Here is a 26,107-nt window from a genome sequence, read left to right as displayed (position 1 = left end):
CTACATTTCTTAGTGGAGCACAAGCTGAACATGAGCCAGCAGTATGATCTAGCTGCAAATAAAGCTCATGCAATGCAGGTCTGCGTTAACAGAGGCACAGAGTCTAGATCACAAGAAGTTCTACTCTATTTTGTACTAGTCCAACTTCACTTGGAATACACCATCCAGTTTTGAGCATCATGATTTAAGGAGGACACAGGTAAGCTAAGCAGCTTCAGATTAAACTAAGGCTGCAATCCTATACACACTTTCCTGGGAGTAAGGCCTATTGAACATAGTGAGACTTACTTCTAAGTAGATATGCATAGGAATGCACTGTAAGATGGTGAGGAGTCAGGGTAACCAAGGCCAATGAGGAAAGGTTAAAAGAGCTTGGTATGTTTAGACTGGAGAAGAGAGGATTAAAGTGAGATGAGAGTTATGACTTGGTCACTCTTTTCTTTACATGGTTTATTTGAGACATACATGTATGCACATGTAAATGGTGCTGAGTGCCTGCCAGGAAAGCATGGACCCAGGCAAGAAACGTGGCTATTTACTGGACTGGATAGCAACAGGCCTCAGATTCACAGGCCAAGAAGGAAAGGCTTTTGTTGAACCGAGTAATCACAACCCCACCCCCGTTTTTAGATCAGTTTGATCTAATGCAGGGGTGCTCAATAGGTGGATCGCGATCTACCGGTAGATCGAGAGGCAGAATGAGTAGATCGCGGAGTGCTGACCCCCCCCCAGGTGCCTCTGGGAGGAAATGCCGGGAGTAAGGCCCATTGTACTCAATGGGGCTTACTCCCAGGTAAGTGTGGCTAGGATTGCAGCCTCACAGCCTAATCCTAGGCATGTCTACTCAGGAGTAAGTCCTGTTATACTCAGTGGGGCTCAAGGTACACCAACATACATTGTAAACATAAATGTTATATGTTACAATGGCGCGAACATTGTAAAAAAAACTCTGGTAGATCTCCAGGCCTTGCTGGGTTTCAAAGTAGCTCTCGAGCCAAAAAAGTGTGAGCACCCCTGATCTAATGGAACTCAGCCTGTTCCAAAATTCAGAGCATCTTTCCACTCCAAACTGAAATGTTCTGCCAGAACAGCAAAATTCTACCTTCATCACAACCACCTCCTGAGGGTTCCTGACTTTCAGAAAAACAAGTTTAGCAAAACACCAAAAGGATGACAGTCCTTCCTAACTCCATGATTAAATTCAGTCCAGGAGGCATACAAAGGAGCCAATAACCCTCCTGACAGCCACCAAACCCTCACCCAGGTTTGACAGGCAAATCCAGTACCCACCAGGTGTCCTCAGCTAGCAAGAGATCCCTTGATCCTGGGAAAAGGTACAAAGAAGGGTTACCAAAATGACCAAGGGCATTTTAGTTTCGGGGAAAAGGGGTAAAAAGGCCCCATGGGAAACAGAAGTTTATGTAGAAAGAGAAGCTCAAAAAGTCACAATATTAGTACCACTGGCATACCTAAGGGGGGCAAACAGGGCAAAAGCCTCAAGCGCTGACCCTCCAGGGGCACCACCTCAAGCCTCTCCCCACTGCCCACCCGTCTGCTTTTTTCTTTAAAAGCAGAGAAGCCGGAAACTCTGCCAGCTTCTGTCCCTTTAAGAAAAGCCTCCTTCCGAGGGAGGAGGGGTGCCCAGGAGTGTTCCTAGAGAGGCAGCAAGAAGCTGCCTCACAGGCAGTGACTCAGTGCTGGACTGGGCTGCCCCCCCACCTCCTCTTTTATAGGAGGAGAGGGCAGGGGTGCCCTAGAGCATCACAGCGACTCCTGTTGCGCTGACGCTTTGGCCCAGGCATCTTGCCCTTCCGCTGTCTGGAGAAACCTCCAGAGGTGGGAGGGCAGCCTACAGCGTCAGCACTGATGCTCTAGCCCGGGTGCCCCTGCCCTCTTGGTTCCTCGGAGAGGCCTCCGGAACCGAGAGGGTGGCCTAGAGCGTCAGCGCTGACGATCTGGGCTTCCTGGGCCCCGACCAAGGCTTCCGTGCCGCTTACAAAGGAGGTTTCCTTTCAAGCGGTCTGGGGCTGCTGGAAGCAGCGCCCCAAACAGGCAGACTTCCAGCCCTAAACTGTTCCCTAAACTGTTCCAACGGAGAACACCACGCTGCTTACAATTGAAGGAGTAGGTAGCCGCACGGAAGTTATTGCGGTAACAATGACATAACCGCAATTACTTCCAGGTCACGGGTGGGGGGTGTGGAAAAGGTGTGGGGGCGGAAAACTGGGGGTTGCCCTGGGCACAGGGACCCCCAGGTACGCCACTGATTAGTACCACCCAGAAAGATACAACATCTTAAGTTTAATAAGGATCAGGTCCCACTCCCAGCTTCAATCCTTGGCAGGCCCAGGTAAGGCTGGAAGTTCTGGTAACAGACCCTAATTTTGGGTCAGGCAGCACAACCCACTAGGGCTGCAGTGCCGGTCTCCAGCACACTGGCCTGGCAACGGCCATCACAAAAATGCCATAAAGCAAGTCTGGACGATTGAGAAGAGGTAGGCACTAGTGAAGAGGCCAGCACAGGCAGGCACCAGGCCTCCATGCCATTCAGAGAGGTTCCAGGAGCTGAGAGCAAGAGGTGTTCTGGAGTAGGGGGAGGGTGGGAAAAGGACAGTTATTGGCTAGTTATTTAGAAGAGACCAGGCTGAGGGAGGCAACCTGAAGGTCACTGCAAGGGGCTAAGCTCATAGTGATCTAGTTTATACAAGAATTTCACCCCTTTACCTGGTAAGTTTGAATTGTGTGGTGGGGGTGTGCAGGAGGCCACAACCACAGATAAGTGAAACTATGGATACAGGATCCGCGGTTACCAGGGCACAATTACCATGGATACTCACCTACAAGTCAAAAAGTTTTTACCAAAAGAATTAGCATAGATGTTCTCCTGTTCTGTCTCTGGCGCACATGGGTGGGGGGGTGAGGGAGAGAGATTTCTGCGGAGTCCTAGTGCATGCCTCCTCTTTCTCTCTCATTTATACAGGGGGAATGAACAAACGCACACATGCACACACCCGTTACTTAGCACGGCTTCTGCCTCTGGAAGATCTCCATTAACACACCTCTTTGTTTTGGCAGTAGGCAATGGTGTGCAGGAAGGGGAATCAACGCAATCAGCAAGGCAGAGCTTGCAAACAGCTTGCAGGAAAGCAAGAAGAGGAAGAGAAATTTCCCCAGGTCCTAGTGCTTGCCTTTACTGCTTGCTTAAATAGCTGGAACGAACACACACACACACACACACCACAGTCACTGGGAGAGAGAGAGAGAGAGAGCGCGCGCACAGCTTCAGCCACTGGAAAAGTCTCCTTCTACACACCTCCTTAGTCTTGGCAGTGGGCAAAGACAGGAATTGCAGAAGCCCTCTGGCAGAGACACAGATCATTTGCAAAACAAAAGCAGTCATCAACAGTAGAGCTGTGCCCAAGATGCCCAGGTAATCTCTCTGCTTGGGCAAGAGGAAAAAGTCAATTGTTGCAAGGTCAGCCAGGTGTCTGGCTGGTTTTGATGAGCTGCAGTCTTCTGGCAGGGAAGGAGAACAGGAACATCAGGGAGAGAGAAAGGAAGGTGGAATGTGAGCCCATAGCCCAGCCCAGCCCAGCCCCTCCTCACACACACCCCCCAGCATAAGGATGACAGTTAAGCCACACTATGGACGATGAGCCACCCTGCCAGGAGCATGAAAGTAACAAAAGGGCAAGTTTTTTTGGGGGGGGGGGGAAAGAGGGGGCATTATTAGAACTTCATAATGATCTAATAATGATCATGATCTAATGTTCTAATAATGATCTAATAATATTAGATCTTAAGCGCATACAGGCAGCACTCACCTGCTCAAGCAACACGTGGGAGGATAATTGCAGTGAGCTTCTCCTCTTCCCCACTGCCCCCCAACAGAGGTCCATTGCTCTGAAGCTACTGCTCAAAGACTGGCAAACAGCAAACAACTTGAGGATGCATTCTGGGGTAAGTATTCTGTTTTTAAAAGCATTTAATTTGGATTCTGGTACAAGTGGACTGTACTGGTAATTCATTTTTCAGGACTTGGCCTCAGGTAAAAAATTAGACAAAACTAATCAGACACCCTCTTAAGTTTAACCCCCCAACTTATCTGAAGGTCATAGAAAATTCCATGATTTTTGGCTCAAGACCTGCCCTCAACTTATCTGTGAGGTAGACTTAAAGGCGAGTATCTATGGTAGTAATGATGTCAGACACTGGCAAATTAGCAAGTGGTTCGGTTGCTGCAGGCCAGATAAAATTTTGTGGCAGGCCAGATTTGGCTTCTGGGCCATAGTTTGGAGACCACTGCCAAGGGGAGCAGACTGGCCATTGCCCATTTTAAGATGGTGGTTATGTACTGCTCGGGTCATTAACTGCTGAACACAATAGGGAAAATATTAGAGGGAACAGTGCTCGGCAGAAGCAGTGTTGCTCAAAGGGTGGCCTGTGTGATAATTGGGCTCTTCTATATCTTGAAAGTATGAACAAGATTTGCGTATTTTTCTCTTCTGTCATTTGCAGCTAATGGATTCCCAGGTGGGAAACAATTGCTTATTTCTGGTCATCACCTGCTTCATGACATCACTTTCTGCTTAATGACATCACTTTCAGCCCTCAGCAGGTACCAAGAATGCTAGCATTGGCATGCTATATGAAATGCGTTTGACATGTTAGCTCTGAGTAAGACAGAAACACAGCTAAAGAATTGGTCCAGGAGCAGGTGCAGAAAAAAGCACACACCTGTAAGAGCCACACCCTGGGTGTAACCAAGCCTACGCTGATTGGCTGACCGCACCACTTAAGGGCTAGTATGCTGAACCTCCAGTGCAGCAGTAGGGGAGTGGTTGGAGACAACTGAGGAACTGCTGCCAGTGACTGTGGAGGCTGCATACATATGTATGTATGTATGTATGTATGTATGTATGGCTAAAGAGGCTCCAGGTACTTGCAGAGAGCGTCTATCCAGAATCGCAGTGTGGATTCCGAGCCAACAGGTCCACCACTGATATGGTATTCTCCCTTAGACAACTGCAGGAGAAATGCAGGGAACAACGACAGCCACTCTTTATAGCCTTCATAGATCTCACAAAGGCTTTCGACCTGGTCAGCAGAGACGGCCTCTTCAAGATTCTCCCCAAGATTGGATGTCCACCCAGGCTCCTCAGCATCATCAGATCTTTCCACAAGGACATGAAGGGCACTGTTGTCTTCGATGGCTCCACATCAGACCCTTTTGACATCCGAAGTGGAGTGAAGCAGGGCTGTGTTCTTGCACCAACCTTGTTTGGGATTTTCTTCGCTGTCCTGCTGAAGCAGGCCTTTGGAACTGCAACAGAAGGCATCTATCTCCGGACCAGATCAGACGGAAAGGTCTTCAACCTCTCCAGACTGAGAGCAAAATCCAAAGTCCAGCTGAAATGTCTGCGTGACTTCCTCTTTGCCGACGACACAGCTGTCACTACCCACTCTGCCAAAGATCTCCAGCAGCTCATGGATCGTTTTAGCAAGGCCTGCCAAGATTTTGGACTGACAATCAGCCTGAAGAAAACACAGGTCATGGTTCAGGATGTGGACTCACCTCCCTGCATTACAATCTCTGAGCATGAACTGGAGGTTGTCCATGACTTTGTGTACCTTGGCTCAACGATCTCCGACACTCATTCTCTCGATACCGAGCTAAACAAGCGCATCGGTAAAGCAGCTACCACGTTTTCCAGACTCACAAAGAGAGTCTGGTCCAACAAGAAGCTGACGGAACATACCAAGATCCAGGTCTACAGAGCTTGCGTCCTGAGTACACTTCTGTACTGCAGCGAGTCATGGACTCTTCGCTCACAACAGGAGAGGAAACTGAGCGCTTTCCACATGTGCTGCCTCCGACGCATCCTCGGCATCACCTGGCAGGACAAAGTTCCAAACAACACAGTCCTGGAACGTGCTGGAATCCCTAGCATGTATTCACTGCTGAAACAGAGACGCCTGCGTTGGCTTGGTCATGTCGTGAGAATGGATGATGGCCGGATCCCAAAGGATCTCCTCTATGGAGAACTCGTGCAAGGAAAGCGCCCTACAGGTAGACCACAGCTGCGATACAAGGACATCTGCAAGAGGGATCTGAAGGCCTTAGGGATGGACCTCAACAAGTGGGAAACCCTGGCCTCTGAGCGGCCCGCTTGGAGGCAGGCTGTGCAGCATGGCCTTTCCCAGCTTGAAGAGACACTTTGCCAACAGTCTGAGGCTAAGAGGCAAAGAAGGAAGGCCCATAGCCAGGGAGACAGACCAGGGACAGACTGCACTTGCTCCCGGTGTGGAAGGGATTGTCACTCCCGGATTGGCCTTTTCAGCCACACTAGACGCTGTGCCAGAACCACCTTTCAGAGCGCGATACCATAGTCTTTCGAGACTGAAGGTTGCCAATACAATGTATGTATGTATGTATGTATGTATGTATGTATGTATGTATGTATGTATGTATGTATGTATTATTACTGACCTTGGACTGAACCTTGACTGTGTATTGTGGGAAACTGATTTGGATTTGTTATCATTGGACTGACTGCTCTTTGTGCTGACTAGGTCTGTTTATTGACTACTCTGCTTGTGATATCCCATGCTCAAAATACAACTGCTGCTTGAAACTACTCTGCTGTGTATGCTGTTTCTTGCAACCTGCTCAACTTGGGCAGAGTACAGGGACCTAACTACAAAGAACCTTAACATGACACACCCAATCAACACAGTAGCAGCTTCAGACATGTTCACACTCACTGTAAAAACATCAAATTGATGCACTGCTGTGTTCCATCCCATTCTAGACTAGAAGGCAAACAGAGACAGACTGGAAGAAAATGCTTCCTACTCTATAACCTGCTGCCTGAAGCTACTGCTTCATGTTGTTTCATCCATCAATAAATATCCATTTTATAGCTAAGCATGCATCTGTTGTCAAGCCAAAGCACAGAGTTAGGTCCATAAAGACAGACATAGCTCAAGAAATTTTGCAAAGCAACAGGGACAAGCATGGATCATCCATTGCCATAAGAAGCACGTGAGCAACAGCATGATTCTCACCTCCACAGGGAGCGTCTTTCCCAAAGCAAATAAGTAAGGGTGCATGTCTATATCTGGGTCCTTCGAATGGCAGTTTGGTTTTGCATGATGCTGGGAGTGCAGCATAGTCCACCACCTGGCTGATGCCCCCTGTTAAAAAGAACATAAATCAAGGCACACTACAGCTAAAAATAATTACCAAGGACATATCTATACTGCAGACTTAAGCTGGTTCAGCAGTTATTGTCTTTTCCCAGGAAAGTCAAGGAAATGTCAGTCTGTCTAGAAAGCTTAGGTATTTCTAAGAGAGAACCCACAGCTTCACCCCAAACGACAATTCACATGATTTTGGGGAGGAAGCCATGGTGCCTCAACCCATATAACATCAAAAACACCCATAGTGTATATAGCTCCTGCAACTATTTTTTCCACATATCTACAAAGAACAACACTATTCTCTTTAGGCCTTTCAAAAAATAGTAGCTTAGTAGCTTCTGATCACTCTAGATCTGATACAAAGAAAGTGCTTATAAACAATACTTACAAGAAGATTGCCCATCACAAATTTGTGAAGAAGATGGTTCCACTTAGTAGTCTGGAAGACAGAAAGGTGCCCCAAATCGTGCTGAAGCCATTTGGCCTGGACCTGAAAGGCAAAGGAGAATCCTGAGAACATTTGCTCAGGGCTTTGGATTGCCCATTTTTTCAATGGTTCCAGCAGTTTCTTCTGCATGCCTTAATTAAAACTGAGCCACAGTATCACTGCATGCCACAATAACCTCCTATGGGTCTGTGTGCCTCCTTCTACTTGGGTAAGCTTGGATATGAATTTCTGGGAAATGACTGTGCTTTTTTCTTTATAAGTCACAGGTTAACTGAGTGGTATTCAAACTGGGGTGTCGTGACACCCCAACCTGAAGGCCCTGGCTTCTGCCCCCTTAAGGGGCAGGGGCAGGGGGGAAGACAGGATCCCCAGGATCGCGTCGCTAGCTGGGCTGCAGGGACTGGGATGTACTCACCAGTCCCTGCAGCAGCCTTCCTGGGATGTGGGGAGGCCTGCATGAGTGTCTGCAGGGCTCCCCAGTATTCAGAAAGTGAAAGTGGAGTGATCGCGCTCTACTTCCACAAATCTGGAAGTGGAGCGCGATCGCTTCACTTTCTGCATGCTGGGAGCCCTGCAGACACTCGCGCAGGGCTCCCTGCACCCCCAGGATGCTGCTGCAGTGACTGGTGAGTGCATCCCAGTCCCTGCAGCCCCCCTTAGTGACGAGATCCTGGGGATCACGTCGCTGCCTTCCCCCTGTCCACGCTGCCTCCCTCCCCTCCCCTGCAAGCACTTACGGCAGCTTTCAAGCTCCCAGAGAGTTTGAAAACTGCAGGGTTTACTGATAATCACAAAATATACAGGGAGCAACCAAAGTCTTTTTAGCAAGAGCAACAAATGAGAACTAAATTAACTGAGAACTGAGAGCAAAAGATGAGAACTAAATCAAGACAGTAGAAAACTAAACATGGTTCATGTGTTAAAACTGTACTCGGGTACTTATGTATCTGGGTACAATCACTGTTGGTCAATAAATGGAAACAGCTATTCACGTTCTACTCAATGCAGGCACAATCTATTTACAGTGTTCATGAAATGTTGATCTGTAAAATGAACTGAGGTACAGCATGTGAGCACCCCTTTCAGAAAGAAGGAAAATGGTGAACAGATGTATGGAATGCCAGGCTAGTACATAGACTCTTAATAACGTCTTATGTGAATATCACAACTTACCTGGGATATAGTTAGCAATACTAAGGAAACAATGAAGGGTACTAAGGATGTTCCAAAATACACAAAGGTGAGCCAGGAGGCAGCATCCAGCAACAGGACTTGAAAGAAGAGCAACAGGAAGAAGGAAGTTTTGGGCTTCAAGAGTCCCATCTTCTCTACAGTGGCTTGTAGCTCACAGAAGTCTTCAGCAAGCACTTTCTGTGGGAAAACCCAAAATTACAGCTGACTCTAGAAAGAGATGCAATTCTCAATGTATTCAATGCTCTTAAGGGGACCAAGGGGGGTGCATGTCCAGATGACCTTGATCCTTGAACCCTCCTCCATACCTCCCCCATTACATCTTCCATTGTTGCTGCATTTATAGACTTTGAAGCAATGTAAAGATTGGGACCTGGACACGGTACAGCCACAGTAGCACTTCAGAACGCTAACAGGATGACAGCTTATCTACAAGCACTCCCCCTTATGCAGGCAGACTGCAAACACGTCACTGCATAACTCTGTGACCTCTTTCAGAGTGTTTTGTTTGTTTTGGAGAGGAAACCAAGTATGCTTTTTTTCTTCATTCCTATAATTATATAATGCTTTAATTATTTCAAATCATGGAGGGGGATTTGATAGGTGGGGATATTGGGAGGGGTCTGTTGCAGTTTTTATCATCTGTGATTTTATTGTTTCAGCTACTGTTCTTAAGTTTTTTCCATATATGGCTGCTGTGGTCTTAAGTACTGTATTGCAATTATACACACATGTGCGCACACACATAAGAACACAAGAACCACCCTGCTGGATCAGGCCCAGAGCCCATCTAGTCCAGCTTCCTGTATCTCACAACAGCTCACCAGATACCTCAGGGAACACACACAAGACCGTAGGATACTTGCATCTTGCGAGCACCTCCCTGCATCTAGCATTCTATTTAAGCTCACGCCCCCAGCAAAGACACCAGATTGCAATTGGGTTGAATTTGTGCTACTTTATTAAACACAGTGACCAATTTTGAATGCATGAATACATACATACATGTGTGGGGGTCCTATCCGATTGTCTCATGATAAACTGCCATAAACTGCTTTGCAACAGCAAGAATGCTAGGAGCATCAGTTTCACAGGAACACTCACTGCAGCAGGTAAGTCTGGCATAGGAGTGGGCAGATGGCGGGAAAGGTTGGAAAAGATTGGGGGTGGGTGGACTGGACCCCGTGGGGGGCAGGATCAGCAGCAGTAATGCACACCATATCTTCTCCCCTTCCTGGCCTGAGCCACTGACATGGATCAAACCAGACTTGCGCCAGTGATATTACTGGTGCAGTCCAAGCTGACCTATAGCAGCTGCTGGGACTTGCCCAGAGGCATTAGAGGACAAACATCCCCTTACCCAGAGAAGACCTCCAGCCGTCAAAATTCCCTGGTTGGATGCAGCATAGCCTGTGCTGGTGCCACTGAATCACAGTGCAAGAATTTAGTTAGGACAGGGTTGTAAGTTTTGTAAATCACTTTGGACACCAGGATTTGTTACCTAGGGACAGGCAGCAAATACATCTGCAAATAAATAAATATAAGGAGTGACTTTGTACTGAGCTAGATAGATGTCCCACTACTGTCACCAGAGCAACTTTTCAGGGGCTCAAGCAGAGTTTATTTCCAGTGCTGTCCTTGGAGACTTATCTGGAGAACCTGGGACCGTAGCATGCAAAGCAAGTGTTTTACCACTGAGCAATGACCATTTTCATTGCCAAAGCCTTTCTTAAATCCTATTATCACTGATATCTGAAGCTATTCTAGAGCCCCAGTTTCAACAGTTGCTATTTTTAAGAGTTATGGAGACCCAAAAGATGACAGTTGCTCCCCACTGAATTGGGAGGGGGGGATGTCTTACAATTTTTCTCTGTCTCACATTCGGTTTTCAGGGCAAACTTACATTTTTACTGGGCTCAAAACTTGGCTGATTTGGTGCCAACTCCCCAATCAGCAGTGAATTCAAAAACTTCATCACCAATGACTTATTGACGTGAAAGGCTGTAAAGGCTTCCTGCAAGTTCACAGGAGAAGAGAGGAACAAGATCACACTTCAGGAAATATTGAACAAGCATTGGATAGTTCCTGTCCACAGTTTTTCCAGAAATATTCCTTTTAAAGGCAATTGTGAATGTAATGAGACACAGAATGAACATACAGCTATCTTGCTCCCAGACTCCCATCTCTCACTTACAAAAAAGGGGAAAAAAAACTTCCTTTTTTTGGACAGATGGTGGTGCTTCTCCTGGCCACCTTGTTGCAGCCCAGTCTTCTGCTCTATTTCAAAACACAATGGCACAGCAAGGAAGAGGAAAAAGGAAAAAAAGAGGCAGGTAGTAAGTGGGTGAGCTGTGGGGCCTGACTCCAGAATCACTACCAAAGGTCATGGCAGGGGATCTGGACATGGAGATAGTCACCACAGAGATCCAGCTAACTGACTGGGAAGGGGACTGATGCTGCTGGCTTGTCAATCACCTCCTTTCCTCTGCTACATTTTTCCAACTAGCAAGCCAGGAGGATCCTGGGAGCAGAATCTAGGCCTGCAGCACTTTAGAGTCTGGCCACCTTAGAGTCAGGGACAGAAGAGGTGGTGGCGGTGATGGGCGATCAAGGCATGTGAGCTAATGCACCTGATTTGAGGCACCAGTAACCAAAGCTGTGGTTTTGGACTCATTTCCATCTTGTTCAGAGGAATGTAGTCAAGGGGGTGGGATGGGGAGAGGCATATGCAGGACATCTACTAAAACAGGAGTCATGACATTATCAGTTGACCTGCATCTTGCACATAATTGGCTTGCACAAATTCAAGTAGATGTGCTTCACTCCCCCCCAAAAGGTGGCAAAAACAACAGTTTAAGTAGGGCAGGTGATTTTGCCAACTGGAGCAAGTCTAAAACAGGAGAATGAAGTCGTTCCCTCAGTTCTCACCTTTCTTTCATACAGGGTTATTAGTTCTTGAAGAGAATTTGCTGGATTTCGACTATGGGAGTTTCGACTAAGGGAGTTTCGACTATGCATGATTTTGGCTTTAAGCTCTGGTCTTGTAACATAACACAAGATGTATTTCTACATTACACCATTGTTTTTATCTCTCTTGTTATCTTTGCTGTTTTTATGTTATGTGTTAATATGTTTGTTTTAAATTATGTTTTTAATCTGTTTTAGCCTGTTGTAAGCCGCCTTGAGTCCCTTGGGGAGAAAGGCGGGGTAAAATTATTATTATTAACATAACCCTTGTATAACATGTGAGCCAACTGTACTTTACCCTTTTCAAAGAACATTAGTCAAGAGGAAGCATTGGAAGGAGTCAAACTGAAAAATTTGCCTAGGGGCATATGTTAAGCTCTAGGCCAGGGACAGTAAAACTGGCATATGTGCCCAAGGTGGCACACAAAAATATTCTGTTGACATGCGGCATGCACTGTCACTCGCTAAATGCAAGCAGGAATTGGGTAATTCCCTTCCTTCCCTGTGCGCCATTCTCACATGGAGTTTAAAGGGAATAGATCCTTTTGGAAGTTAAATACTATGCAAGGAAAGTACTGCTCCAAAAAGGTGTGCCATCCCTGATCTAGGCCACTGTCTTTCCCCAGGGCTCCTGAAGGCTACAAGCCCACAAACATTTACTATAGCGCAGGGGTGTCAAGCAGAAGCTCTTTATTGGGCCTGCCTGCTATTGTAGCAATAATCAGGTCATCTTGTCTCAGCTAATGAGTTGAGAAGTTGTAACAGGAAACCTGCAAAATGTTGCCAGTTATCTCTTTCTATTGTTCTCCAACTATGGAGAGAAGCCAGGCAATGTGTGCAGGTTGCTGATGGAAGAGATGCTGTTTTGCCAGATTCCAAGGCCAAGCTCCAACAAGAGAACCTATGCCCATTTTAAGTTAATTAGCTCCCCTGTGTTCCCCATTCACCCATCTAGTCAGTCAGTTCATCAACCCCCTTTCCTTCCTGCAGGTGCTGCTTTTATCCCTGAGAGCCCTATTGCCTTCAAATGGCTGCAGTTGTGCAGCACACTCACTGCAATCTAAGGCCCTGCTGTTAACTCCATGCTTGCCTGCCAGAGTAAGGAGCCACTGTTAACACCACACCCTATCCCCTGAGGGATCTTGTACATTTCCATTATGGATGCAGGCAGTGTGCTATGCAGACAGAAGTGTGCTTATGTTTGCCCCATCTCCAAAACATATCCTGGGGAAAGGTACAAAGATCACTGTGCCTTGTATAGAGGTGCAAAGAAAAATTACCAAAATGATCAGGATCTTTTCAGTTTGGGGAAACAGAGTAGTAAAGTGTGTGTGGGGGAGGGGGAGAACAAAAGTTTATGAAAGCAGACATGGTTTGGATTGAAAAGAATCTCAAAAAGTCACAATATAATACAGGTATGATGGAGATCCATTCTTCAAACTCTGTCACAACAATCTTAACAAAGTTATTTCACGTTTTCTTAAAGATAAAATTATTATATAGTCTTTTTTATTATTCTGCAGAGTATAGCTATTATTGGGGGGGCAGTCATGGCGAGATCTTGCACTACGGAATTCACCACTGCACCACTTCCACCAGTTCTGAGGGTTCAGGTGCTCAATTTAGCTGGGAGGGCCTTCTAAGGGCATGAACCAAACCCTGATGGCACCTCTGACTTGCATTCATATAACTCATCAGCCTGGAGTATTCTAGAATAACTTTTAAAAGTTGGTTTAAATATTATAATTGCTGGTCTCTGCAAATGTTTTGAATTATTACAGATCATAACTTTTCAAAGGTAACAAGAGAGATAAAAACAATGGTGTAATGTAGAAAGCAATATACACAGGTGGTTCCCACGCTGCTCCATCTACTGCATTCCATCCACAAACCTGACTCAGAAGAGATCTGCTTGATAATTTCAGACCCAAAGACAGAGATGGACCTTGAGGAAAGACAGGTTGGGACAGGCAAGAGAAAGGAAGTGATCTGGCAGTGCAGAGGACCAAGCACCTCTGCCATCAACAACTAATTGCTCAGATTCAGGAAAATCAGTCGGCCTTCTGTTGCCATAAGCCAAGAGCTCTCACTAAACTCTGACCAAAGTAATGCCATTTTAACATCAGTTCTGACTCATGCCTTAAAAATGCTTGTTAGTAAGAGGCTGCAAGCCAACCCTCACCCAAAGTCTTTTCCTAGAGATAGCAGGGCCTCAAGAGGCAGTCTGCAACAACAATTCTTTGGAGCAAGGGTAACCTACGTAAAGTGCCTGCGGTCTCTTATCTCTCCAGTATGGTCCAGCTCACTATGGTAAAGGGTAGAGGGTGATGGGATAGACCAGTGGGTGGGGGACTGGGCAGTGAAAGTGGAAGTTACTGGACCCTTGTCCCCTTAGCTTTCCTAGCCGTGCCTATGAGTTGAACTGAGTATAAAAAGCTAGCTGTGTCTAGGTACACTTGCGCATGATCTGATCTGAGGCAACTGACCTTCTCGCTGCCTTGCTTTGGTACCAGCAATAACAAGCTGTTTTCTGCTATACCTTCCCTCAGAGTATTAAATTGGGATGTAGCACTCCCGGAGTGAACTTTGCGGGTTCAAGGGCAACATTAACCTTATACCAGCTAGTGGCCCAGCTGGGTGTTGCTTGTCTTCAAAGGCAGCAATTTTATGGGCTGTGATGTGAAAGTCCTGCCTACAATTGCCTGTCATTTCCTTCTCTGACATGCAGCCAGGACAACACAAGGACTAACTGGACAGGAAGCCAGTGCCTGATCCATCACATACTGTACCTGGTTTGGAGTGGAGGGGAGGAGGAGGATGGCAGCACCAGTCTTCAATCAACAGTGGTGAACAGCTTGTTTTGTGTGTGTGTGTTTTTTAATTGAGCAAACACTACCTGGTGGTTGTTTGCATTTCAAAGTCATTGTGGCCTCCCTACCTGACTCCAAGTAAGTGTTCAATAATAATAGTGTGAACACATGAAAAACACAAGCCTATTTTTTTTTTTTTGCTTCAAAAAAATAAATTAAAAAATGAATGCCTACACACAGTAAGTTCCCTGTGTACGCTAGGGCTTACTGCCAGGTAAACTTACATAGAAGTGCAACCTTAATGAAACCTGAATACTATACAGTACTTCTCTCAGGTGGTCATTGCCCTTCTTAGTCTAAGACTTGCAGCTTAATGTGTACACAGCCTTCCAGCGTCTGTTGCTGGCACAGATGAGGTCACTGGACTCTCAGGCAGCAATCCTAAGAACATAAGAACAGCCCCACTGGATCAGGCCATAGGCCCATCTAGTCCAGTTTCCTGTATCTCACAGCGGCCCACCAAATGCCCCAGGGAGCACACCGGATAACAAGAGACCTCATCCTGGTGCCCTCCCTTACATCTGACATAGCCCATTTCTAAAATCAGGAGGTTGCACATACACCTCATGGCTTGTAACCCATAATGGATTTTTCCTCCAGAAACTTGTCCAATCCCCTTTTAAAGGTGTCCAGACCAGATGCTGTCCCACAGACCACCCACACGCTGAATAAAGAAATATTTTCTTTTGTCTGTTCTAACTCTCCCAACACTCAATTTTAGTGGATGTCCCCTGGTTCTGGTGTTATGTGAGAGTGTAAAGAGCATCTCTCTATCCACTTTATCCTTCCCCTGCATAATTTTGTATGCCTCAATCATTTCCCCCCTCAGGCATCTCTTTTCTAGGCTGAAGAGGCCCAAACTCCGAAGCCTTTCCTCATAAGGAAGGTGCCCCAGCCCAGTAATCATCTTAGTCGCTCTCTTTTGCACCTTTTCCATTTCCACTATGTCTTTTTTGAGATGCGGCGACCAGAACTGGACACAATACTCCAGGTGTGGCCTTACCATAGATTTGTACAATGGTATTATAATATTAGCTTAGTTTTGTTCTCAATACCTTTTCTAATGATCCCAAGCATAGAATTGGCCTTCTTCACTGCCGCCGTAGAGTGGGGCATCTCTACTGGGCATCTCTACTGGGGGATCCTCGCTGGGATTCAGCTGGACTCCTTCCCCCCACACATGAGGTCCAGGCCAGCACTGACTCGGAGAAGCACCGAGAAGCCCACCGGACAAGCCCTCCTTCCCCGCTGTTCCGCCGGGCAAGGGTCGTTGGACTGCTCTCCTTGGCCTTGGGGCGCATGGGGACCACTGGAGGCTGGCTGCCCGGAGGGACTGCTGACGCTCCCGGGCAGCCCGGCAGGGCAGGCACACATCCTCGAGACCTCCGGCCCGCCTTCCAAACCCTCCGTCTCCAGGGACAGCTACAGGGCAGATCGCCTCCACGAGGCTCGCTCAGGAACCCTCCTCGCACCGTCGACGCCGCCCGGGGCGGAGGGCTCCAGGCTTCCCCGGCGATCCCCCTCCTGCCCCAGCCTCGCTCACCGTCACGCTCTCCCCCACGTGGCTTTTCAGAATGCGGACGCCCCCCGGGTGCCGCTGGAGGAAGCCCCTGACGTCATACACCCCGCGGTCGACGACCAGCCAGAGCTCTCGCTGCGGGTCCCCCTTCTTCGTGCGCAGCCAGATCTCCTCCCAGGTGAAGAGCCGCGGCCCCGGGGGGGCTTGCGCGGGGTCCTGCTGCGGCGCCATCCGCTACCTCCGTCCCGCTGCCAGACAGGCTCGGAGCAACCTGGACGGTCCTTATTTAGCCCCAGCCTTTGCGAGCGGCTCCCGGTGGCCGGACACTCCCCTGCCCGCCTACTGGCTGCCCATCCCCAACTTCCCTATAAAACCAAGACTGCGGAATCTGCGGGATCGTGGGAAGCGGGTGGGGAGGGGGAGACGTGGCAGGCGCCGCCCGCTAATCAAGGGCGATGGCAGATGCAAGAGCCGGCAAGTCCTTGTCTCGTATGTGACAAGTTCAAGCACCCGAGGTTACGATGACTGTGGTATGTTGCACAAGCCTGTGGAAACGGAGGGCAAGAAACTCAAATTAAGTAGAGTAGAAGCATAGGAGGAGAGCACCTGGGTGTGTTAGAAGACGTACATGAGACATCTACGCACCAAGCCTTTGGGCCTCTCAGCATTCCTGTGATGAAGAATATCAGCCAACCCCGCTCCCCCCACTTAGACGGCCTCTTGTGAACGGCCGGGTCAAAAGATCAACCCAGTGGGGATTGTCCAAGCCTCAACAACAGTACAAGCTGGTTTTCCAAGAGGCAGAGGAACTAGAGATCAAGTGTCCAATTTCTACTTTCCAGCACTGATGCTGCCGAAATGCAGCCCAGAGGTAAGTTCCCTTACCTTGAGGACTGCCTTTCCGCCACAGGATGCAGTGCACACCCCATTGGCATGGCTACACTGACACTGGAAAATTGGATAGGATTGGGCCCCAAATTGCCAACATTCACTGGATTATGGAGAAAGCAAAGGAGTTCCAGAAAAACTTCTGCTTCATCAACCATGCTAAAGCCTTTGACTGTGTGGATCACAACAAATTGTGGCAAGTTCTTGAACAGATGGGAGTACCAAACCACCTTATCTGTCTCCTGAGAAATCTTTATGCAGGTCAAGAGGCAACAGTTAGAACTGGATAGGGAACAACTGATTGGTTTAAAATAGGGAAAGGAGTACAAGGCTGTATATTTTCACCCTGCTTATTTAACTTGTATGCGGAGTACATCATGAGCAAGTCTGGGCTGGATGAATCACAAGCTGGGAGATCTCTGGGAGAAATATCAATTACCTCAGATATGCAGATGATACCACTCTAATGGCAGAAAGTGAGGAGGATCTAAAGAACCTCTTGATGAGGGCGAGGGGGACAAGGGGAAAACTTAACATTAAAAAACTTATCATGGCATCTAGTCCCATCACCTCATGGCAAATAGAAGGGAAAAAATTGAAGCCGTGACAAATTTTATCTTCTTGGGCTCCAAGATCAGTGCAGATGGAGATTGTAGTCATGAAATTAAAGATGCTTGCTTCTTGGGAGGAAAGCTATGGCAAGCCCAGACAACTTAATTAAAAACTGAGACATCACCATGCCAGCAAAGGTCCATACAGTCAAAGCTATGGTTTTACCAGTAGTAAAGTATGGCCGTGAGAGCTGGACCATAAGGATGGCTGAGTGCTGAAGAACAGATGCTTTTTGAATTATAGTGTTGAAGAAGACTTTAAAGAGTCCCTTGGACTGTAAGGAGACATCAGGCGCAATCCTAACCCCTTATGTCAGTGCTTTCCAGCACTGTAGGTAATTAATACATCGTATGGGGTGATAAAATTAATTTATTATATTATTTATTATTAATGAATTAATTCACATTTTTATACCACCTGTCCTCTAAGCAGCTCAGGGTGGTGTACATGGTTCCTCCCCTTATTTTGTCCTCACAACAACCCTGTGAGGTAGGTGAGACAGAAATAGTAATAGTCATGACATGAAATGAATAATAATAATGGCCAGAAAATAAATGCAGTGAATATTTCTCCACAAGCAATGGATGAAATTCTGCATAAAATGGTATATAACATGATGGTATTCCTAAAAGCCACAATTTCCAGAATTTGGTCACTAGGAATATTGTGGGGGATCCAGGCTTGGAGGGGGGGGGGAGAAAGGGAGGGATCCAGGTTTGGAGGGGGGGAGAAAGGGAGATTGGGGGGATCCAGGCTTGGAGGGGGGGGGATAGTAAGCATATCACTATCAGGACTCACCCAGCTTTGGAAGTCTAAAAACAAGTAAAAATTCCCCTTACAGCTGAAGCCTGTTTTATTCTTTGGGGGAGGGGTGCTGCCTTCTGGAGCATTTGTTGAGCTCCACTTTCATCAGATCAGGACCATGCAGCTAGCCTTGCACTCCCCTGTGCCCAACTTGACCAGGAACCAAGGCACTTGCCAACTGTGCCAACTATAACCAGACTGCGCTTGTGCCAGACTATGTATCTATGACATATGTATTTCTCAGAAACCTCACACAATGGCAAATTTCTCCAGCCTGGACCACCACTTTGTACCTAATTAGAATAGGCATGGCACTAAAGAGTAACCACAAATGCAGCAGTGAGTTCCAATAGATATTCATACAGCCTAGGATTTTAACAAGGTGAACAATTGTCCAAGTAATGATTTTCTACTGTGGATTTCTTATGCTTTGTTTGTTAAATTCTATTTTTCTTTCTATTTTCCTGTTGACTGCAGGAATTTTGATTTTTGCTGAATTCATCTCATACCTGGTCAGCAAAACCCTTCACCCTGTTAGAAAAGATATTAATTTATTGCCTGCTGCTTCTCCAGAACTGTAGCCTTGCCCATTTAAAAGAGTTTTTATTCACTTGAAAAGTTAAACATACATGAATTGATGAGGTGCATAATAGTTAATGTAGCTAACAAAGCTGCAGGAGTTACACTGTGCTAGAGTTTAGTTTCTCATTCCAATAATTTGTTAAAATGGGATAACCCATAATTCCCCCCCCCCACATGCTTTATCTTGTGCCCTGAGTACAGTAGTATAATGTCTGATGTTTTAAAATTACGTTCATGTTTTTACTGTGTGCATTTTATATTGTCCATTGTTTCTATCTCCTGGAAATTGTTTTATGCCAATAAAGGTCTCAATCAATCAATCAACCAAGGCACTTTGCCTACTCAGGAGTAAATGTGACCTTGTGGCTTCCTGTCACTTTCCATAGGGCTCAATACATTCCTCAGCTTGGAGGGAGGGACTTTCTTCTTGGGTGTTTTTGGGGGCTGCTTTCATTAGACAAGAACCATTCTGGTGTCATTGGATTCCTCTCAGCCTGCCCTTTCTGATAGACTAAGGCAAGTCTGCCTACTCGTGAGTAACTGCGCGATATGGCTTGGTTTCACTTTCTGTAGGGCTCCATGCATTTTTTGGTTTCTGGTTTTTTGGCCATAACTTTTGACGAAAATGAGATATTTCATTTATATTGAGATATTTCATTTCTGGTATTTTGCATTGCATTCCGCTGGAAATTCCGCATCCAAAGGTATATGGCCTGATGGGGTTACTCCTAACCTTTGTGATGTTAGTGACACTGGGTCATTTGTGGTGTCACCTTCCCAAGGGTGGTACCTGGGGCGGACTGCCCCCACCCCTTGCTAGCTACGCCACTGCAGAAACTCAGGTAACCCCCAGCTGACCAGTCCAAAGATAAAAGAGCAGAAATCCACCTCTTGTATATTGCCTAGGTTGGTCAAAAGAAGCAGCTGCTGCTTCATGAAAGCCACATCCACTTGCTGTGAATGTTAACTTCCTTGCCAATCTTGGCTGCCCACCTAAGACACTTTTTCCTGCTCTTGTTCATTGGTCAACATCTTGTTTTATCCCGTGTCTAGCCTCTCTTGTTTTATTAGATTATCATTATCAAAGAATATAGTAAGTTTTTTTTAAAAAAACACACCTTTTTTTCTTCTGTGGTTGTGCCTGCCATGTTTGTGCTCAGTCCACATGGGATGGAGTGGGTTGCCTCATCACACTGCTCAAGTTTTGCTACTGTTTGGCTTCTGAAAGGAACCTCCTCAATTTGGGGGCTCTCCTAATTCACCCAAGCTGCTTCTCTAAGGCATCTTCCTTCTGGCTGGGCTGCCAAGCATTAGGTGTTGGCTGTAAAAGTACTGTTCTTCCCAGCTTTTTGCCAGTTCACCCAATAAGTGGAAAGGAAAAGAGTGCCTTTGCAAACCATTAGGCCCAGTGACAATTTTGCCCTCCAACTTTCCTTTACATCTTGTAACTTAACCATAGATCATTAGAATATTCAGCTTAACTCCCACCCCAAATAAAATAGTCTCTGGCACCAAAAGATAAGCATGTAGATGCCATGCCAAGCAAGCATCTTTGGTGAGAGTATTCACCAAATTTCAGTCCAATTTATCCAAGTCCTAGAAAATATAAAAGGTAGAATGGGAAAGAACAATCTGGGAAGTCTGCTTTGACTTTTTTGTAACCCCCACCAATCAATCTGCTAATGTGAGAGAAGTCTTCAAGAAGGAGGAGACCGGACCAGTTCTTATTTGTGCAGATAGGCATCCAGCCACAGTTCTCCTGAATCCTTCAAAGAGCTGCAGAGGGAAAAAGGAGAGAAGAGGAAAGGGTAATACTTCTACAAAAGTCAAACAAACAAAAGAGAGCTTGCTCAGCATCAGGAGAGCAAAAACCCAAAGGATCCAGTTTGGGAAATGCCTCCTGTCTTCTCTACCGGACCTCATAACAACATAAGAACAGCCCCACTGGATCTGGCCATAGGCCCATCAAGTCCAGCTTCCTGTATCTCACAGTGGCCCACCAAATGCCCCAGGGAGCACACCAGATAACAAGAGACCTCATCCTGGTGCCCTCCCTTGCATCTGGCATTCTGACATAGCCCATTTCTAAAATCAGGAGGTTGCACATACACATCAAGGCTTGTAACCTGTAATGGATTTTTCCTCCAGAAACTTGTCCAATCCCCTTTTAAAGGCGTCCACGCCAGACGTCATCACCACATCCTGTGGCAAGGAGTTCCACAGACCAAGCACACGCTGAGTAAATAAATATTTTCTTTTGTCTGTTCTAACTCTCCCAACACTCAATTTTAGTGGATGTCCCCTGGTTCTGGTGTTATGTGAGAGTGTAAAGAGCATCTCTCTATCCACTTTATTCTTCCCATGCATAATTTTGTATGCCTCAATCATGTCCCCCCTCAGGCGTCTCTTTTTGAGGCTGAAGAGGCCCAAATGCCGTAGTCACTCTTTTTTGCACCTTTTCCATTTCCACTATGCCTTTTTTGAGATGCGGCGACCAGAACTGGACACAATACTCCAGGTGTGGCCTTACCATCGATTTGTACAACGGCATTATAATATCAGCCGTTTTGTTCTCAATACTTTTCTAATGATCCCAAGCATAGAATTGGCCTTCTTTACTGCCGCTGCACATTGAGTCGACACTTTCATCAACCTGTCCACCACCACCCCAAGATCTCTCTCCTGATCTGTCACAGACAGCTCAGAACCCATCAGCCTATATGTGAAGTTTTGATTTTTTGCCCCAATGTGCATGACCTTACACTTACTGACATTGAAGCGCATCTGCCATTTTTCTGCTCATTCTGCCAGTCTGGAGCGATCCCTCTGGAGCTCCTCACACTCACTTCTGGTCTTCACTACTCAGAAAAGTTTGGTGTCATCTGCAAACTTAGCCACCTCACTACTCATGCAGTTCATGGCTGAACAGTCAACCATGTTTCTGGCAACTCCTGCGACGCCGCTGGAACCAACCGTATTGGCCTCTGCCTTTCCATTGGACCATTTCAGCGATGTGGAGAGGGGGGATTTGCTGCATGGGTAACAGCCTATCCTCCATACGTACTTTACCCAGGCTTCACGCAGAGGATACTCTGTTCCAGAGGACACTCTGTTCCAGAACCACCATTCAGAGTGTGACACCATAGTCTTCCGAGACTGAAGGATGCCAACACTCACCCCTGTCTCCAGGTCATTTATGAATAGGTTGAAAAGCACCGGTCCCAGGACAGATCCTTGGGGCACACCGCTTTTCACCTCTCTCCATTGTGAAAATTGCCCATTGTCACCCACTCTCTGTTTCCTGGTCTTCAACCAGGTCTCAATCCAAGAGAGGACCTGTCCTCTAATTCCCTGCCTGTGGAGTTTTTTTAGTAGCCTTTGGTGAGGGACCGTGTCGAATGCCTTCTGAAAGTCCAGATATATAATGTCTACGGGTCCAAACCTTTATCATTGTGCCACATTTCTCGTCACTGATACGTACCGCAAAATGTCAGCAAAAGCTGTCAGCAGAGGCTTGCACTTGTACTCAATGCCATGTTTGGCACATAAGGACTTCACCAGAGGAGCCACCTTTGAGTAGTTGTGCCGAGGCATCCTGGGAAACAGGCTGGCAAAAAGAAGACAGAGTATTCCAAGCTGTCTCTGATACTTGTGAGTATCTATTTAGTATCAACAGCACATTAGTCACAGATTCACTGTCCAGAGATGTCTCAGGGTTTCTTCATGTGACAAAGAATTCTCTTGGAAAGAATCTCATTACATGAGGAAAATCTTGGATACAGTAGAAAATACTTACTGATGTTCAATCTGGAAATTCAGATGCCCAGTAAACCAATCGTTGAACAAGGACTGGTCCACATTGCATGTTGCCTGGAGCTGCAATAAGAAATGAGCAGTGTCTGAGCACAGCAACAGCTTTCTTGATTTGCCCAGGTGGTAGCTGTCTTAGCTCAAAGGGTTCTTATATCTCACACCCCTATATCTCTTTCCCATGAGCCTCAGGCCCAGCTAGGCTTGCTTGCGCAGGAAGATGGGACTCTTGTCCATCTACTAAATTACCATAGTTCTATAAACAGACTACTATGAAGAACCAAAGGTCTGCTCGACTGAGGATTCAGTGACAACCACTGGGAATTTGGCACTGTTTCTATGTAGAACCGTGTAGGAATTCTGAGGCAGGCTCTTACACACTAAGGTGTTTTTGAGTATAATCCTAACATTGTGCTGGGCTGGCCCAGGAGGATCGCAAATGTGCCGTAAAGCTCATTTGCACCTCCTCAGGTGTCAGCCGGGCCGGTGCAAGGGTGTGCACTGGTCTACGGAGGCTGCATCCAACCTCTGCACCTACAGACCCAGGTTTGTTTGTGCCAGCTGAGCTTGGCTGGCATGGGAGCCTGGGGGGGGGCATGGGGAGGAGGTGTTCCGGGGGGAGGGTGGGCGGTGGGTGGGCCTGTGGACAAGCGGCGGGAGAGTGGGGGGTGGGGCCAGGACCCAGCACTTGATCCTGATCCTGACCCTTTTCCTGGGCAGTGTGGCACAACTCCGGCTGCTTTCATCTGCACCACAACTTTAGGCGGAGCAGATTCAAGTAGAATTATTGGGGCTGCTGCAGATTGACCTGGGGTAAGGGGAAGCCATTCCCCTTGCCATGGGCTGAGCCACTTTCAGCCCCAAACTTGCTTTGGATACAGGGTAGGCCTACCAGCCTCCCTTTCCAGCGCAAGTTAGGATTGCACTGTTTGTCTAATATAACTTGCCTTTCTACTTGTTGGTAATTTGTAGCCCAATGCTAAGCACATTCCAAAGCACTTTCCACAGAATTCAGTGGGCCTTACTTCCACATAAGTGTGTTTAGCAGGGTCAGCCTAAGACTTCCTGATGCCTGAGGCAGCATGCCAAATGCCACTCCCCTTACCTGTTGACGGGCCACCTTCTGCTCCTCCAACTCGACAGAGCTCTAGCTTAGCACTCCCCTCTCCATTTCCTTTGCCTCTCTGTCCCCCTCTTCCTTTTCCAATTCAAGTGTGAAAGGAGAAAGAAGTGGGGGCAAAAGGATGAACTGAGATGGGAACCCTTGCCAATATGCTGCCTGAGGGGACCACTTCCGTTGGCCTCATGGATGGGTCAGCTCTGGTGTTTAGGATTGCAGGTGGGTTTTTTTTTGCCCAGGTAGGAACTCGGAGAAGTCTGTTCCACGAAAGCTCCAATGTCTGTTTTTTTCCTCTCCTTCCCATTCAAATCCCACTCATCTCAGCCTAGGTTTTTCAAATGTATTGATACACTCCTGTGAGAATATAATGCAACCCTGTGCATTTCATACTTAGTTTCTAGAGGTAAAAGACCTTACCTGGGTGGAAAACCAGTCCAAATGTTTATCATAATCTATAGTCATGGGTATGTGATTCATTTGTGATACCCAGACAAACCAGGAGCTCTCTGCCATCCTGCATAGATAAAAAAAAAAATTATTACTGGTCAGCATAGCTCAATTACCACCTGTTCTGGAAAATGCTGCACAAATCTGTGATTGGGTCTATGGTCTGCAGCTCAGAAGGTCTTCTTTCCTCCATGTTTACACACTTTTCTGAAGGATCAAAACAGTTCACAAAGAACTTCTGAGAATAACAGTTGTGAGCACATTTTAAAAAATACTTACAAACACTAAATTACACACTTGGGTGGTAAATGATATCTTGCAGATTCTGGATCTTTCAAAAATGTCATACCCTTTCTTCGAGATGTTTATATTTCAACATGGTTTGAACATGCCTGAGGAAATTTGCTTACTCCACTTGTGTTCATTTAGCCCAGAGCTGCCTTAGTATAAAAGTATGTGCATTTAGCACATGCTTCCCTTGGAGGAAAGAAGTTCTGTTGGAACCAGTGAGGCTCACTTCATAGGTTCAATGTCACAGGTGGTTGTCCCTCTCCCTCTTTCTTTCCTTCCAGTCTGAAAGTGAAATTAGTGACAGGCAGATCTGTAAACCTAAATTAATTAAACTCCTTCAACACCTGTGGGAAAACATCAAAGAAAGTATTTCATATTCAGCAGGAGTTCCCAAACTTTACAGTGTAGCAACCTTGTCCTCTTTGGTGGGTTGTGGCGCTCCTGGTGGTAGTGGCTTCAGAAAACCAGAAGTGGCTTATAGAAGCTTTTGAAAGTGATTCTGAGGTCTGCAGAGTAGGTTGCTGGGCCAGGAGAGACCTTGGTAAGTAATGGGGCTTCTGGAATCCCTCCTATGTGGAGCCAAACCAGTGCAAGGGAGGGCCCAGATCACAACCCACTGGTGACAGAAGGAGCATAATCTGCAGTTCCGAGGAATGTGGGAGAATCTGCCATCTCGAACCAGACACACTTGAGCATATCCTAATCCATTGTCCAGCGCATTGTTCACTCAGAAAGCTGTATTTGGATCCCTTTTTACGGCATCCTACTGGCCCATTTATTGATCCCTTTTTTGTTTTGCTAAGTGATAATCTGGCAAACATTACCATAGCAGTTGCCAGTTTTCTATCCCAAATTATTAAAATATACCCCCCTTCCTGAACTCCTTTTTTTCTCTCTTCTCTTGAATCGTTTCCCATCTCCCCTCCCCATCATGTTTATTCTTTTAGAGACTGTTGTAATTTTGTTTACCCGTTTATATGCCAATAAAGGTATTATTGATTGATTGATTGATTGATTGATTGATTGATTGATTGATTGATTGATTGACCCACTGGTGGGTTGCAACCTACACTTAATAATGCAGTGCTTTCCAGTTATGAAACTTCTGAAACCAGCTTTCATGGCTTGTATCTGATTGAGGGTCTCCCAAATTATAGTAGATATTTGTGGGCTGGAAAGGGGAGTGGAATGGCAAAAAATCATGTCTTTCTCCTTTTGCGGGTGAGCACACCATAAGAGGAACATAGGTTGCACTTGCTTCCATTGTGTTTTAGATACAAAGATAAAACTTGGAGCCAAAAAGCTGCTTGGGCAGGCCCAGTGGAATCTCTTTCTTCCTGTTGGGTGGCAGATTT

The 26,107-nt window shown here is 46.6% G+C and overlaps 2 protein-coding genes across 2 annotated transcripts in view; both read right to left on the bottom strand.

The window, feature by feature from the left end:
- LOC136636268 (acyl-CoA (8-3)-desaturase-like) overlaps positions 1-16,429 on the bottom strand; it is a 35,250-nt gene extending 18,821 nt beyond the window's left edge. The window contains exons 1-5 of the mRNA XM_066611245.1: positions 16,223-16,429; positions 10,746-10,856; positions 8,825-9,022; positions 7,592-7,693; positions 7,069-7,197 (exon numbers count right to left, since the gene is read on the bottom strand). Coding sequence (XP_066467342.1) covers positions 7,069-7,197; positions 7,592-7,693; positions 8,825-9,022; positions 10,746-10,856; positions 16,223-16,429 — 747 coding nt within the window. The remainder of the gene's footprint in view (positions 1-7,068; positions 7,198-7,591; positions 7,694-8,824; positions 9,023-10,745; positions 10,857-16,222) is intronic.
- Positions 16,430-20,808: 4,379 nt separating this feature from the next.
- Positions 20,809-26,107, bottom strand: part of LOC136653732 (acyl-CoA (8-3)-desaturase-like) — a 40,592-nt gene continuing 35,293 nt past the window's right edge. Inside the window, exons 9-12 of the mRNA XM_066630618.1 lie at positions 24,432-24,555; positions 22,881-22,960; positions 22,566-22,691; positions 20,809-20,860 (exon numbers count right to left, since the gene is read on the bottom strand). Coding sequence (XP_066486715.1) covers positions 20,809-20,860; positions 22,566-22,691; positions 22,881-22,960; positions 24,432-24,555 — 382 coding nt within the window. The remainder of the gene's footprint in view (positions 20,861-22,565; positions 22,692-22,880; positions 22,961-24,431; positions 24,556-26,107) is intronic.

Source organism: Tiliqua scincoides, chromosome 1, assembly GCF_035046505.1.
Source record: "Tiliqua scincoides isolate rTilSci1 chromosome 1, rTilSci1.hap2, whole genome shotgun sequence".
NCBI lineage: Eukaryota > Metazoa > Chordata > Lepidosauria > Squamata > Scincidae > Tiliqua > Tiliqua scincoides.
Note: the sequence above shows the minus strand (reverse complement) of the source record. Positions and strands in the feature narration are given on the sequence as shown.